Here is a 17721-nt window from a genome sequence, read left to right as displayed (position 1 = left end):
GAAATCCATTTTTTATACTATATATAAATCAGTAGTGAAAACAAAAAACTTCTGAATACCATATTTGTGAAACTTATACTTAAAGATGGTGTCAGTTATCTTCAACTTGCTGAACATGAACTTTAACATTTGGTCATGACAATATTCGTGCTGGAATCAAGAGTGCAACGTCCAGTTCATGACATCATTAAAGCGGATATCTGAACCAACAACTGAACGAGTTAAATGTTTAACTTAAACATACAAATTATTATTTTATTCTTCTTATCTTTAAGGCTACAGTATTTGCCAAAGAAAGGTGAATGAATTTTGTAATGATAGCCCATAGCATCTACCTCAAAAGGATCCAGCCAGCAATGAACAGAGACCAAGGCTATTACATCCCGCCTGCTTACCATCACCTAATTGCTAAATCCCTATGTCCATCCAATTAATCCACTGGCTTCCATCATCTCTATCAGTCTGCTTGTTGACTCTGTGTTTATAAGTCATCCACTGGCTTCCAATTATCTTAATCAGCTCTCTGTGTCCATCAATCAATTTACTGTATAAACTTTGATGTTAATAAGTATATATACCTATGTTGTTTAGCACTATCCATCACTTGCTTGATAAAGGTGTTAGGATCTACACCGAAACGTCGCACTAATTGTAATAAAGAAGTTGTTCATCCATAGAACTCGTCTTACTTCGACATAAGTGTTGATACGAATTGACGACAGTGAGTTTTTGTTATTAAGGTTAATTAATTGATTTGAGAATTTCTGCCGTGGAATATTATATTACAACAAACTGATACACACGACATATGATGGTTTATTTACGACTACCTATGTGGCATACATATATATACATCCAGTTGATTCAATCTAAACATATAACTATTACAGTAAAACATCAAAGTTTCTGACACAGTCTTCTAGAAATCAACACCCACGTCTAGTTTCACACATGCACATTGAAGGGAGTACAAGGTTTTACCCCACTGTCAGCAATATTCAGGCTGCGTTACAGCGGCCGCTAACTAATGTCATCTGGAAGAGACAAAAAGGGGCTGTCAGCATCAGCAGCGTCACAACCACCACGTTCAACCACCCGATCCACTTCAGGCGAACCCATGCTTGCCGTAAAAGCTGACTATGCTTGTGGTCAGAGGCGATTAAAGGGATCAGTGATCAGGCTCGCTGACTTGGTTGATGCATGTCATCGTCCCCAAATCCGTGGATTGATGCTCATGATATCAATCACTGGATTGTCTGGATTATTTACAGACCGCCGTCATATAGCTGGAATATTGCTGAATGCGGCGTTAAACAACAAATAAACAAACAAACAAAAAACACTTCAGGCGACTCTTACAACGCTGATTTACTTGCTCATACTGGAGACAAATTCAAACCCGGATCTACACGTGATCCTACGTTGTAAAGACATGCAGGTGGTTGTCATAGAACGTGACTGGGCCTTGCTTGTCCTATGGTTCCGATCACTGCACAACAGTCGTAGGTTCTCAGAAGGAACCTAGTTTATGAATAATAAGGTATGGAATTAACAGCTACTCTAACATAATAACAACCAAACGAACTATACGTTAGGCCCAGGCGCAAAAAGGGCCTAGTGTCAGAAGCGTTGGGTCGTCACGCCGAAGTTCAATGTTGGATTCTTTATTGGTACATCGTGTAAAGATCGTTCTGTTTTAAGTGGTATGGCTGGACTCCTTCGAAAAGAGCTGAAAGGTTGACAAGGCCTTTGTTTCGCGTCCATTTCCAGCAATTAAAGTAGGTGGGATTCTTTTACAAACCTACTTTTATCGTGCAGTCTTCTCTCTGATTACGGAAAGGGGCGAGTGGTGACGATGTGCTTCTTACGTCACATGCCGTCCTCACAATGTCGTTCCTCTGTCGATCCCGTGTTGGTGTGGAGTCTCTGCGCATTTCGTTCCCAGCCTTTCCGTATTTTTGACAAATATTTATCAACACACGGCAGAAGGAGTACCAGTTTCATAACGACAACACAAACCGGAAGAATTAAACACAGGAAGCTGATAATTATGAACGCTTCTGGAAATCCCGTCTCTATCCAACCAGGAACGCCCATGATCATCACGTGACCTGTTGAAATAAACAACATTGTAAAGCCCAGCGATGATTGGACGAAGCGCCACTCCCGCCAGTTCAGAGAATCACTGACCGACGGCAGCGTGGTGGTTGCTAGGAGACAGAGCAGGATGAACGCCATGATACCGGCAAGACAAGCGGCCTCGCCCTTCCATATCATCACCGTCTTCATAGGAAGGTGAAGGTCGTGTGTAAGATTCGCGGGTATTGTAATGGCGGTTGAATGAAACCACGAGCTGAAATTTGCCGGCGTAATCAGTATTACCGACATAAGAACATGGGCTAATATCAAGATGAAACAAAGAACTCCAAGCTGTTTTCTTGACTTCAACCAAGCATCCATCCATTTCGGGAACGGCTTGTGTTTTGTCCCATACGCCATCTGCATGAAAGCGGCGAAGCATCCGGGCATGTAAGTCAAAGTCATTAGTGTAATGCCCGTCGCGCTGATTGGTTTGTTGAGAACTTTCAAGAACAATTGATCATAACTGTACGTGTGTCTTATAAAACACAGATAGATTGCGTACAGACACCAAATACCGAATATAGCACTGGTGACCAGGACTGGCATCTTCCATTCAGGGAATAGACGTGTGACGTACGCCTCAATTCTCCGTGATGACGTCAACCCACCGAAGTCTACTGGCACAAAGCCCATGTCACGTGCAAGGTTACTCACTCTGTCTCGTGCACTGACGTCATTGCTAGCAACGAAGATGTTTCTACTCCCGCCGGCGATGTCGTTTTCCATTACGTAGGCTGAAGTGACGTTGAAGGCCTTAACGACCGTTGCTGTTGGCAACAAAGACTGAAGAAGCTCCGCGTTAGATATCTTGTTTGAAGGACGATCTCTGTTTGACACATCGATGGTAATTGTGTTGTTGAATATGTCTGTGAGAGGTGATAGTGTGTCTTGGAAGTGTTCTGCGTGAAGAGCAACGAAGACAACCTCACATAGATTCACACATTCTGTTATTTTTGTGAGCTCAACGTCACGGAGACATTCGTCATATTCCGACAATTTCCGGGACGCTGGTTTTCTGCTGCCGATGATGACGTCATACCCAGAGAGGATCAATCGTTTAGCAAGAGCTCTGCCGAAGGTGCCCGTTCCAATGATGCCAATTCTTCTGGAAATGTGTGATTCCATCTCCCCCCTCTCGTCTTTGACGGCGTCGCTTTGTGGAATTATCTGGAAAAAGTAGAGATGTAGGTTATTTCATATGACCGTGTGATTTTAAGTCTGTGTACTTGTTGTTCAGTTATACTAAGTTTGATTGTGGTGTTCTTTGGTTGATTTGTTTAGGACATTGTTACGGTAGTGTAGTAAAGTGTATTTGCTTCATGTTGAGAATTTACTTATAGTTATAATGGAGTATGTGAATTTTGTTCAGTATTTTAAAGGTTAATGAACAGCTGAATGTTGTCACGTATTTGATTGCAAATGAGTAGTTGTCAAGCACTTTATTATTGTTATAGTAATAATGTACTGGAGTGCATGTGGTTGTTGAGACTTTGTTGTTGAACATTTGATTATTGTTGTTTCATAGTTTGTTTAACGCCGCAGTATTCAAGCTGTACGATGGCGGTCTGGACCAGACAATCCAGTGTTTGACATCATCCCGTTAGTCGCTTGGACAACGAGCAGGGGTTGGTGAAGATCCTTTCCAACCGGTATCCTGACGGGTCTTCATTGTCGTTTTAATTGTATTATTGGTGTACTTAAGTGTATTTGATTGGCGCTGTGAACACCAACGTCTCACGGCTTATTCGGCCTAATTGTCACAGAATATTTTATAAAAGGGTAGGGTCTTTGACACGTACATCACACCCCAGTCAAAGGATGTGAATATATCTGACGCCTTGTTTATTACAGTCAGGTTTATCAATGCAGTCAGCAATAATATTCCAGTTTATAGCCATGCAAGTTATCAAATTGATTTGCGACATCCAAGCTATATGGCATTGGGAAGAACTAAATTAGCGAGTGTTATATATGACACATACGTGTTTCATTGGTAGTCTAGAAGTTGGTGAGTAACTGAGAAAAAATACAACATATGTATAACAACGTCTGGTCTATTGCATTTAGGGACGTTTCGGTGTAGCTTTGTACACCGTTATCAAACTAGGGTGACAACAACAAAGATTTGTTTGTGTGTTTGTATGATTGTTGTTCAACGCCGCACTCAACAGAATTCCAGTTATGTGACAGCGGTCATTAGAAACGAGTCTGGACCAGACAATCCAGTGATTGACACCATGACATAAATCTACGCAATTGGGATACGATGACATGCACCAACCAAGTCAGCGAGCCTGATGATAGCTCCTTATACATTAACTGTTGTTTTTATGCTAAGTTCAGAGAGAGTGAGTGAGTGAGTATGGTTTTACGCCGCTTTTAGCAATATTCCAGCAATATCACGGCGGGGGACACCAGATATGGGCTTCACACATTGTACCCATGTCGGGAATCGAACCCGGGTCTTCGGCGTGACGAGCAAACGCTTTAACCACCAGGCTACCCGACCGCCCAGTTCAGAGAGAACGACTGTGGCATATTATATAAACAAGAATTTGGACGTTAAATGTTTTAAACTATACAAGAATCGCATACATGTCACCATTTTTCGGGGATACGGAAATGATCCATATTTAATACAATATCTGTATCAATATATATATGATACATGTATCTGTGCATGTAACTGAAATACTGTTCAGAGCGGCCTTAAACCAAAACACACTACTCAACACTAACCCCACTTGTTCTAGTTGTCTGAACGTAAAGCTGACGGTGCTGCGAGATTAAAATGTCAGATAATGTTAATAAATGCTCAAATATCTGCAAAGAGACCTCGCAAGACCGCCTTTCACAACACCACGTCTGTTTATGAATAACACGCTTCTCTTATCAATCTGGAGATCTCAAGGGCTGAGATAAATTCACATGTCTGTTCGCTGTCTGTCAGTTTAAAAACAGGTGAGGTGAGGTGAAATGGGATTTAACGTCGCGTTCAAGTTTATTGTACTTATATAGCGACGTGCATGTATGTGTTTGTGTGGCTGCTTGTACTAGTCCAGACTAATGCCGATTTATAGTGCTAGCCCACTGAGATACCATGCCGCAGTTTAACATGAATACCCCACTCAGACACAGTATACTGACTCCGAGCCGACCAGTCCTTGTTTTAGCCCCTTAATGCCGAGCGCCAGACAAGTACCATCTTTTTACGTCTTTTGGTATGACGCGGCCGGGGTTCGAAACCTGGACCTTCCCCTCTCCGGGCGGACGCTCTACCACTAGACCTGTGTCGTTTAAACACGGGAGAGTGGCGTGCAGTCATGATGTGAAATAAACTTTACTGGCAAACACTGAAATAGTTGATTGTAACCTTCACGCGATCCGAAGTTCAAACTCGTAGATGCACAGCGTTCTCTGGCCACGTTAATGAGATATACGGTGTTGTTTGGAAGAGCGACCATATATTGGTATCGGCGACATGTCACCTTGTGGATGTCTCGATGTGCGTTACTGTATAGCAGGATGTGCAGTCATCACACAGATGACATCCTTAATCTCTTCGGTCATATGGACAAGGCGTTCGACCTCGAATCAAAAGACCAGTGGTTCGAATCCCATCATGGGATTCAGAAATTGCTACAAATCCATGCATGCGTCAGACACTCATACACACTTCCTGTTACTGAAAGGCTGTTCACTCATTCTGTGTTTACTGATACAGTAACCTACGTTGATAACGAACACGCTTATATAACGAACTGACGGATATAACGAACTTATTTTTAGTCCCGACCATTTGTTGTATATATGCTGTATGTATGCTTATAACGAACTACGGTTATTACGAACTAAAATTAGTGATCCCCTCGAGTTCGTTATAACCGTAGTCTACTGCATATATTTTGAGGGAGCGGTGGGGTAGCCTAGTTGTTAAAGCGTTCGCTCGTCACGCCGAGGACCCGGGTTCGATTCCCCACATGGGTACAATGTATGAAGACCATTTCTGGCGTCCCTAGAGCTGATATTGCGGGAATATTGCTAAAGGCGGCGTAAAACAATTCAAACATACATACTCACTTTAGAATAGGTCTTCAGCAACCCATGCTTGCCGTAAAAGGCGACTATGCTTGTGGTAAGAGGCGACTAATGGGATCGGGTGGTCAGGCTCGCTGACTTGTTTGATGCATGGCATCGTATCCCTATTGCGTGAATCGAAGCTCAATGTATCAATATGTCATGTTATATGCATCAGGCCACGATTTTTTTGTAACGATTTAGATTAGTAAATTTTAAACCAAGATAGCGTTTTCTTCCCAAACATATTCTTTTTCGGAAAGATGTTATGTTTTATCGACAAGTACGGAAATACACACATATTTCGTTAAGAAACTGAATGTTTTGATCTGTGAGGAAAGATATTTCAACAAACGTTGTTCAGACAACACGGTGATCGTTGTCCAGGGCTGTGACATGCTCCAAACATAATACAGTAAACTACGGTTATAACGAACCACTAATTTTAGTTCGTTATAACCGTAGTTCGTTATAAGCATATATACAGCATATATACAACAAATGGCCGGGACTAAATAATAAGTTCGTTATATCGGTAAGTTCGTTATAAGCGTGTTCGTTATAACCGTAGTTTACTGTATACGTGTTCTAATTGTTTCCCTACCTTAAGACAGCAAGTCATGTTTGTTGCAGCCCAAGTTCCGCGTGTAACACGTGATGTTAGCGGCAACACAATTCCCACGTGCAACACGTTTCACTTCAAGTCTCAGGCCTCGTATCGAACAGAGCGATGATGTCAGTTTCAAGTCGAATCCCACGTGCAGCACGTGATGTCAGTTTCACCGAGGTTTTATTCCTCGTGCACAACGTGCTGTGAGTTACAACTCGAATCCCACGTGCAGCACTCGATGTCAATTTCACCGCGACCTCCTTGCACAGTAATCCCAGTATGTTTCTTCGTGCTTGTCAAGATTATAACTGCAGCCAGTCAGCAGTCGGCCCCCTGATACAGATGCCTCATCTTATATTTACTGCTTATCTGATGCAGCATGGGAAGTGTGAAATACAATACCGACCTACTAATAAGTGAGGGCATCTGCGTGAGATTGGAGTGGCAGGACTTCTTGTCTATCAACACACAGTCCGACTTCGTGATAAGGTGCAGAGGCTGTTCGACTGATAAGCTGGCAGCTGATGCAGTGTCACCCCCCGCCACTTGAAACATAATAACGAAATATCGCAATGATAATGATGTTGATGTTTGTTGTTTAACGCCGCACTCAGCAATACTCCAGCTATATGACGGCGGTCTGTAACTAATCGAGTCTGAACCAGACAATCCAGTGATTGACATCATAGGCATCGATCTACACAATTGGGATCGATGACATGCGTCAACCAACTTTTAGGTCAAGCATGGGTTGCTGAAGACATATTCCACCAGGGAACATGGAGCTACTGACGATGTCATTTGGTTTAGATTGAATATAAATATTATGATAATAGTACAAAATTAATCGATGAAATGGGAAGAAAAAATGTTTTGAATAAGTATCGATTAATCAAAAAAATAAATATAAAATATATAGACGGGAAGCATGAGAAGCATGACAGGGGCCGATAAATAAAGGGTTAAAACTTAAACTTAGTTTAAAGGTTAAACTGTGTGGGAGACGAGGCGAGGCGAGGCGGCAATATTGGCAGTGTTTATGTCTTGGCAGTGTGACTGGGAGCGTGTTAACTGAATGGATGTCAACACGATATTATTATGATGAATATGAGAAATGTGTGGCGCTGACGTCGTAGAAGACTCGCTTAGAGCTTTCATACCGATCCGAAATGAGTGAGTGAGTGAGTTGGGTTTAACACCGCTTTTAACATTATTGAAGTTATATCACGGCGTGTCAAATTAATGTGGGAGGAAAGCCCGAAGTGATGCAGGTCTCAGACGTTTACCACTTCGGTGAAACCCACGAGCACGGGTATGGTGCTGACAAACCTAGAAACATAATCGGGGTGAACCGGGATTCGAACCCACAATCATAAGTTTTCTGGCGTGCCCAAGGGACGCAACTCTGCACAGCGAATCGCGGCGGCTTAGACGACTGGTAAAAGTATGAGTATACTTTTTATAATGGCAATTGCTGGTGATGGGTTAAGATTGGTTGGTTTGTTGTTTTACGCTACACTCAGTACTGGAAAAATATATTCTTGGTATTGAACTTCGAAAATATAACTAGCAAAATATTTAATATAAATGGTTTTCAGTTATTATGTCTTTCCATTTTCCTTTTGCCCTAGCTGAACTACAGCTTCGTGGGAACATATACAATTTAAAATTGTGAAAAAGAACCACAAGAATGCATTCGTTTTGCTCTGAGACATGACTGTTCTTTTCAAACATTCTATTTTTTTACTAACCAGGATGTCACTAATCGAAGTATTTGATAAGTATTTGATCATTTATAGATAATGCACTGTGAAAAAAACACAATTAAATCTATTTAAAACATCAAAATTATGAAAAATCACATTTACACTGAAAACATTTTATCATTCAGAAATCGATTATTCTCTAAATATTGTGTGTAGATCTAATTACTTAATCTACTGTTATAAATTAAACCATACGAGATTCTAATATATGAGGCTAAAATATTAAAAATGTTTATTATTGGATTCATTTTGACAGCTTTCTCACTGTAAAACATTCCATTCCACTACTTAACTATATGCACATTATTTTCATGGAATATTAAGTCCTCAAACAGATGTGAAAAGCATGTACAGTCTAGTCCTGTTAATCCGACATTATTTGTTGCATTTGATTATGTCGGGTTAACGAGTATGTCGGATAAACGAAATTGGGTTGTATCAACGTTCGTGATCGAAAATTGGGCAACTACACGATAGATAACGATTCAAACATGTAATAAAAAAACATACCAAAATTAGAAAAGTGCGCCAAATATTCTGACAGTGTTAGTCAAGTGATAAACCGTCTAATTCACTCGTCGGTCGCCGTGGAATTCTTCCCAATCGTAATGTACTATACTCAACAACAAAAGTTCCTGTGACATCAATATTTTAGTGTATTCTTCAAACAAGTAAAGTTTGGTTTTCAATATTGTAGCACATATATGGAATCAAGTCACAAAAACGCAACTGCTACAGAAAAGCACGCATTCCATGCAAAAGTTGACTTTTATGCAAGCCCCATGCATTTCACTACTCAAGAATGGGTATAAAACATGTGCGTTAACGGGATTCCATATGCATTGTTTAGTATCGTGCTGACAACAACCACTCAGAACAACAACAAAATTACGCAATTATTCAACATTACGAAATGCCACGTCTGTCCGAAAATGAGCGTCTGCGAGCCATTGGTATGCTTGAAGCAGGGTCGAGTCAACGTGATGTTGCAAGACAATTTAACGTCCACAGAAACAGCATTTGGTATTTATGGCAACGTTGGCAACGGACGAATGCATTCAGAGACCATCCTCGGAGTGGCAGGCCACACGTAACCAATAATCGACAAGACAACTGGATTCGAACAACACACCTACGAAATCGATTCCAGCCAGCAACAGTGATTGCAAGAAGCATCCATGGCCTTCGACGAATATCTTTACAAACCGTATGTCGTCGCCTCAGATGTGCAGGGATTGTCGCCAGAAGACCCGCCAGACGTCCCATTTTGACAGGAAACCACCGTCAAGCACGTCTACAGTGGTGCAGACAGCGTCTACGCTGGACGGCCATGCAGTGGGGACAAATTCTATTCACTGACGAGTCTCGTTTTCACCTCAGCCACATTCGAGTGTACCGACGTCGAGGTGAACGTTACGCCAATCATTGTGTCATGGAAGAAGATCGGTTCGGGGGCGGCAGCGTTATACTATGGGGTGGGATTACAGCAAGACAGAGGACCCGTTTGATAGTGGTAGAGGGAAAACTACCGCGACGAGATAATCGGCCCTGTTGTTCTACCGTTTTTGCGTCGTCATGGCCCAGGCATTACCTTTCAACATGACAACGCCCGGCCTCATATTGCTCGACTTGTTCAGGTTTCCCTTCCCTGATCTCTCACCAATCGAGCACGTGTGGGATGAGATGGGTCGGCGCCTTCGACGTCTTCCACGAGTTCCACAGACACTCCAGGAACTTCAAAACATGTTCCAGCAGATATGGACAGATATCCCACTGTACTTTGTGCGACGCCTGGTCCATTCCATGAGACGAAGATGTGTTGCTTGCATCGCAACCAGAGGTGGACACACACACTACTGATTTGAAAATTGACATTTTGGCATGTTCATGTTTGTTTTTTATGAAATCACGCATTTTCTGAAGTCAGTATGGCAAATTAAACCATTTGAACACATACAGGAGTCTTTATCTGTTGCAAACCAAAATTGTTTCAGATTTGGTACAACTTTGCATTAAATCTTATTCAATGTCACAGGAACTTTTGTTGTTCAGTATATATCTTTCAAGTTCAGTCAAAGAGAATGTCATTATTTGGAAACTGAAAACACGTGTACCCATTAGACTACCACAACATTAGATCAGCTGTTTGATCCACGTCACAACAAGCGAAGTCAAATCACGCGCACCTGTCCAGACGACAAATACACAGCGGCGGGAAATTGCAGAGTGTTACGTCATTGAACGAAAGAATATAGAGTCTTTACTCATTGCTGACATTTCAGATAACATACGAAATCAGAGTTGAAGACTCGCAATAGATTATCAAACGTTAATCGAGAGTGCAGTCTACATCAATAATTTATAAATCTAATATTAATCACATCTAATATCCATGGCAGAATGTTGGCAATACGAACTGTCGTGTTCACATATTCAATTTTTTAAGGAGATTAGTAATGTGTATTTGATGGTTTATATGCATACACAGTTGGTTATCAATTATCTTGTACAATCACAACATGTACCGTATACATTAGACTCAGGTAAAATACTGTTTCAGCAAACCAAGCATAGGGCCATTATCACAGTTTCAAAGAAAGGAAAAACAAATCGAAATCGAACTTTACAGCACAGCGTATCCACAAGCGGTTAACCCAAATACAAAAAGGTATTGCTGTCATCATTGTAGATATGTTATGTTGATGTTTTCAGTAGTTGTATTATGTTTATATCGCGTGCTCCATCGACAGAAACGAGCTACCACATGTGGAACCGACCTTGACACAATTTATTTACAATATGGCGTCGACTCACGTTAGATGTCGTGGCCACACTTCTGGAAAAAAAATTGCGACAAAATGCAGGTAGTTTGAGCAATCACACATGACTCTGAGTCATTTCATATGAAGCAAAGCAGCAGTTATTTGTCGAAACGGGCGAGCATGAAAGACAACTGGTAGACAAGAAATCGCGGCACAGCTATAATGCGAACGTGCCCTGTCGATCACTGAGGGCTTGGTCATTCAAAGTTTACGTTTTGATCATGAACTTCTGTCCATAAATATACATTACGCCACCTTTATATTAACGATTATGGCTATCTTTCCATATCTTAGAATTGAAAATTTTCTGTAAATCAGCATCATAAATAGAAAGGCAGTCTGCGCTGCCGTTTCATCCCAAGTGCCGTGCTAAATCGCCATGACACACGGTCGATAAAAATATGCAAAACTTTAACAAAACACTTCCGTTGCGGACTAAATGTTAAGTAGTTTTACATACGCCTATAGCTGTGCAGTTGGGAAAAGTAAATAATTCTGGCCTGTCTGATCAATTTCTTTTTTTCAAGTTGGCTGTCTGATATAATAATAGTTGCGTGTATGTGACATAGGTGAATAATAACAAAATCGACGTCATTCGCATGAAGTGCAACATGGCAGAAAAAGGTCGATAGGCGCGGTAACCACTTTACTGATCTCGCCATATTTCGCAATCCTTATACTGCATAAAGCACATTAGTGATTATGGTGATGGTGGTTATAATTTCATTCAATGAACGTCATAAATGTAATGGAAACATACACTGTCGTGATCTCATGTGTACCGCCCATTCCGCCATTACCGATAGTCGATAAAAATATACAAAACGTGTAAATAAACTTGTTCATAAAGGAGTGAACAGAATTGTATTTAGATCTACGTGAATAAGTATACAGTTGTGAAAAATATGTCTTTCTGACCACTAGGGTCATATTATTTCTTATGAAGAAGGATTTTGTCTGAAAATCTTTACGTGTATGTGACATGGGTGCATCAAAATTCGCCATCATTCGCTTGGTGTTCAAACATTGCAGAGAAAGGCCGAGAAGCGCGGTAGCCACTTTACTAATCTCGCCATATTTCGCAGTCCGTAGCATTGTATAAAGTATAAGTTACACGATGTTAAAGCTAAGATGATTGGGGTGATGATGGTTATATTTTTCACTTTGCGCACTCAGTGTTTGAAATAAAAAGTCACAGTTGAAAAAGGGCATTTTCTCGGGACCAGCGGGTGTGAAAAGTTTTCCACAAGTTAATCCACAACGATGTGACAACATAAAATGGGAGTCCACAGAGTAACGTTGTATGGACGTAATATCTTAACGTTACCATAACGTAGTGAGTGAGTATAGTTTTACGCCGCTTTTAGCGATATTCCAGCAATATCACGGCGGGGGACACCAGAAATGAGCTCCACGCATTGTACCCATGTCGGGAATCGAACCCAGGTCTTCGGCGTGACGAGCGAACGCTTTAACCACTAGGCTACCCGACCGCCCCTACCATAACGTAAACACAACGTTGTCACAACGTTGTCACAACGTGAAATTGTCAGCTGGGATATGCCCTATGTTTATGAGCAATGGTAACGCAGAATATGAGCGAGATATGATCCTCGTGCTTTTATTAACAACCAGGGAGCACGGGTGGTCCAGTCGTCTAAAGCGCCGCGATTCGCTGTGCAGAGTTGCGTCCCTTGGGCACGCTAGAAACCTATGATTGTGGGTTCGAATCCCGGTTCACCCCGATTATGTTTCTAGGTTTGTCTGCACCACACCCGTTCTCGTGGGTGTCACTGAAGTGGTTAACATCTGAGACCTGCATCACTTCGGGCTTTCCTCCCACGTTAAGCTGACACGCCGTGACATAACTGGAATACAGTCAAAAGCGGCGTTTAAAGCCAGCTTACTCATCTAAACCAGATGAGGCAAAACTACCGAGCATCAGATTGTTTGATAGGCATTTCTTGGGTCACTCGTGCCCCTATACGATCTTTGACTTCGATCATTTAATATCACATACTCAAAGGTAGTACATCCTTCCGATTTCAAACTGAATTCAAGTTCCATTGCTTGTGGGACCTTAACAAGATCAATTCCAACCTCCAGCATGTTTAAGGAAATCACCAAAGGCGATTTTGTTTCTATTTATATCATTTCTATTGAAAGGAAAATTGTAACAAACTGCGGTAAATTGTAATACCAAGTGCGGTAAATTATAATAACATCTCCTAATCCTTCCGATTTCAATCTGAATTTAAGTTCCATTGTTTGTTGGGCCTTAAAAGGATCAATTCCAACCTTAAGCATGTTTAAGGGGATAAAACAAACGATTTTACTTCAATTTCTGTCAGTCCCATTGAAAGACAGGTGCGGCAAATTGTAACAAACTGCGGTAAATTGTACCAAGTGTACAAAAGAATGTAAGAACACATAGTATAAAGTACATTATTTTATTATATTTGTGCAAACAACTCATCGTCTTAGCAATATAAATGTCATTTAGATCCTGGATGAGCAGTTTTTGTTCCTCGGTGTAGTACTTAATATTATAGGGGAGAAAGGAATTCCACACCGGTCCGGAATGCATCGACACCGCTTGGAATATTACGACAGCAGGATTTTCTTGATTACGGTAAATGTATTATTTCATGAGCAGTACACATTTCCTGAAGATACAATTATGGTTGTTTTGTGAATTCGCTGGGGATTTTCATTGCTGTAAAACTGATATTTGCAACATGGGCGATCCAAATGGTGGTAGAAATAAGCCAATCAAATCCGTCCTCTCAGCACGTGATCGTCGCTATAAACAAACTAGGTAATGGCGGACCGATAACACGAGAGTCTTACATTCGTACAGGTATAATATTTATTGTTGTATTCACGTGTTATGGTATGTCATCCCGAGTAGTTGATTTTCTGATTAACAAACTATGTGCTTGCTATTAAATCATGTTGAAAATGCATCACGTTATAAATTGACTAGTAAATCACTGAAGTCGTTCGCAATATAAATAATATTTCAACTGTTCACTAGACTATTTACAATATTTCAGGCCCCAGGCCTATTCCACCTTTTGCATGACATAAAATATTGTCTAATTTACCTGATTAGAAGGAATATAATTCACAGCAATATGTCCCTGACTTTTTCTTGCTCTGAATTGTCTTCTATTCCTAATCCTGTTGAATATTTAACATGTTTGTCAACATATTTCGGCGGAGGTATTTTTACCATATTATGAATGGCATTAAGTCCCAATGTCTGATTCCACAGTGCCATAGGTGTGAAATATGGAAGAGGAAGAGTCGTCCCTATCTCCCCCGAATTCCACAGAGCGGACCAGGGATGCGGGAGAACAAACCAAACAGATGGAGAGACGGAGCCCAGGATCTGGGAAAAGTAAAAGTGTGGAATTCTTAGACAATGTAGAAGAAAGGGATGTTGACAATGGAGGGGGTGAGGACAGCCCTGGGGGTAGTGGTGACAACAGAGAAGAGGACGGGCCCGACAATGGCTTCGCCACTGACAGTGAGAGCGAAGTGGATATCGGTGTCAAGCCTGACATTGAAGACACATCGTCAGAAGGTATGGGCGATAAATCAATTTAACGAAAGTTGTAAGAATTAGTTTTTGTGAAAAACTGGATAATATTTAACAAATAAGAGCTGGATGATAATTAATATTTAAAAAATGAATTTAATGTTTCTATTAATTGCAAGGTTTTGCAGCGTTAGAAATTGGCACTAGTCCTATAGTACTTGCCAAACTGCCCAATGGTAAAGGTATCATAAGGACTAGTAGAAATTTGCCCATTTTAGGGGTTTTGCTATATGTTATCATTATAAGGACTAGTGGAAGAAAACTGTTAGTTTCTAACCCTGGTTTTGTTGTGTCAGGGAAATGATAAAACCTGTGATGTCATAAGCATTGTGACGTCATACCTTTGTGATGTCATTGCTGACACCAAACCAGGTTTAGATTGTGATGTCATGTCATTATTGGTCACATGACCCTGATTGTGATGTCATTGACAGATCGATAGACAAGGTCACAGGGTGCTGTTTGGATGTAGTAGACACAAAACAGCAATAATGCGTATATTTAGTGTAGTATGAAATTTCAACAAAAAATACAGTATTCACCATGGTTTTACCTCGGTAAGAAAGTAGCACCTTTAATTATGTTATGCTTTAATGCTTTATGTATGTTATTGTGTGTGTCTGTTTTCCAGCTATCCATAGGGCCAAAATGATACATCTGTGATACAGAATTTATCATACTTTGCTTGTTTTAAACATTAATATTTTATCTTTTATTAAGCAAGGTTGGTTTGTTTTAAACTTTTATTTACAGATGCTGCAGAATTGTAAGAAAAAAACTCAGGGATGGTGGGGAGTAATCTGAAAAGCATGTTTTTGTTCAAATTTAATTTATGCGTTCACCAAGAAGCAAAATGTGCTTACAAAAACATGTAAGACAATAGAGTATGTACGCTGTAAGAGTAAGAGTGCTTCACACTAGAATGTATGGTCATGTGATCTTTAGGTTATACTACTTAGTGGTAGAGAGAACGTGAAGATTCCGGGGAAGAATAGGTCTTCAGCAACCCATGCTTGCCGTAAAAGGTGACTATGCTTGTCGTAAAAGGCGACTAACGGGATCGGGTGGTCAGGCTCGCTGACTTGGTTGATGCATGTCATCGATCCCAATTGCATGGATCAATGCTCATGATATCAATCACTGGACTGTCTGGTCCAGACTCAATTATTTACAGACCGCCGTCATATAGCTGGAATATTGCTGAGTGCTGCGTTAAACAACAAACCAACAAAACCAACCAACTTAGTGGTAGACTATGATGGTCAAGGTCACTTTTTTGTGAACTTGCCCGTTAGCTTTAACTGTTTTTTGTTTTGTTTTCAGGCTCTTCAGCCACACTGGACGTTCCTGGCCAAGGGCGGTCTCATCCAAAGATAGCACGCGGGTTCCGACCAGAAATCTTTGATGATGAGGCTGTAGTTGAAAGTAGGACATCTAAACGTTCAGTGACCTTCACCCCCAAACCATCAGGCGACATGTAAGCTGCTTTATATGCAATCTGCCAGTGTCCTATTGTTGAATGTTGCCCCATTTTTCTTGTGTTCAAGGGGGCACGTGCGGCCCAGTCTTCTAAGGCGCCGCGATTCGCCGTGCAGAGTTGCGTCCCATGGGCACGCAAGAAACCTATGATTGTGGGTTCGAATCCCGGTTCGCCCCGATTATGTTTCTAGGTTTGTCAGCACCATACCCGTGCCCGTGGGTTTCACTGAAGTGGTAAACGTCTGAGACCTGCATCACTTCGGGCTTTCCGCCCACATTAATCTGACACGCTGCGATATAACTGGAATACTGTTAAAAGCGGTGTTCAACCCAACTCACTCATTCACTCTTGTGTTCAGCCTTCATGATTTAAATTTTAGACATTGTGACATTTCCGGCATTGTTGTTGTTGTTGTTGTTATTGTTATTTGATATCTTCATGGATTTCTGTAAAACAACAGACATAAAATTGTCATTTTGTCATATATTTGGGGTGTTGGGTGTTGAAGTGTTGTGTTGTCACTCAAGTTATCAAGTATCAAATGATATATTTCTAAACCAAAACGCTACAATCGTTCAAGCTTTACCTTACCAAATTCTTTCCGTTTGGGTGCTAATATTCCAAAAACTTTCAGATAACCCTTTTTGGAAAGACACATTAGATGCATGGGACAAATATATAAAAAAGTATATACTAAATGAAAATGATGTTAATGGAATTCTAATGTAACCATTGTGGTATAATCACACTTGTGAATTTCCAGATTTTATTAGGAATTGGTGTACAGGGGTATTTGCCATGTGAAAGAAAGGCTTTATTCCTTTTTCTGAGCTCTAGATAATGTATGGCATAAAAGGTACTTTATTTACTATTATACTATAAATCTAAAATGGATATAAGAGTATAAGAATTTCAATTCAAATTCCTACTCAAAATTATACACACTTAAAAGGAATAATTAAAGATCATATAAGCTGACAGAAACCTACGATCATTTTGTAAGTGCCATTGTGCATGTGTATTAAAATGTTCTTATAGGAGAGGGGCGGTCTGGTAGCCTAGTGGTTAACCACTAGGCTACCCGACCGCCCCTAATTTAAGGGATATCGATTAACTTAACTCAACCAGCCAGCTTTACTGTTTCCCCCACTTAGATCCACTTTTCAGTAAAGGAAAATATTCTTGAAAGAAACAACTCCGAATTATAAATGTCTATCAGT

General features: G+C 40.7%; 2 protein-coding genes across 5 annotated transcripts in view; one reads left to right on the top strand and one right to left on the bottom strand.

Moving 5' to 3' along the window:
- Positions 1-329: 329 nt before the first annotated feature.
- On the bottom strand, positions 330-6990 carry LOC139441571 (metalloreductase STEAP4-like). The gene is made up of 2 exons (XM_071222388.1): positions 6824-6990; positions 330-3309 (listed from the first exon to the last, which is right to left on the bottom strand). The coding sequence occupies exons 1-2, from the start codon at positions 6839-6841 to the stop codon at positions 1870-1872; spliced, it is 1458 nt and encodes a 485-aa protein (XP_071078489.1). The 5' UTR covers positions 6842-6990; the 3' UTR covers positions 330-1869.
- Positions 6991-14224: 7234 nt separating this feature from the next.
- Positions 14225-17721, top strand: part of LOC139441583 (glutamate-rich protein 6-like) — a 39696-nt gene continuing 36199 nt past the window's right edge. For all 4 annotated transcript variants that reach the window (XM_071222396.1, XM_071222394.1, XM_071222395.1 and 1 more), the window contains exons 1-3: positions 14225-14277; positions 14695-15006; positions 16345-16498. In XM_071222396.1, coding sequence (XP_071078497.1) covers positions 14712-15006; positions 16345-16498 — 449 coding nt within the window. In that variant the 5' untranslated portion in view covers positions 14225-14277; positions 14695-14711. The remainder of the gene's footprint in view (positions 14278-14694; positions 15007-16344; positions 16499-17721) is intronic.

Source organism: Haliotis cracherodii, unplaced genomic scaffold (genome assembly GCF_022045235.1).
Source record: "Haliotis cracherodii isolate W230 unplaced genomic scaffold, xgHalCrac1.p SCAF_41, whole genome shotgun sequence".
NCBI classification, from domain to species: domain Eukaryota; kingdom Metazoa; phylum Mollusca; class Gastropoda; order Lepetellida; family Haliotidae; genus Haliotis; species Haliotis cracherodii.
Note: the sequence above shows the minus strand (reverse complement) of the source record. Positions and strands in the feature narration are given on the sequence as shown.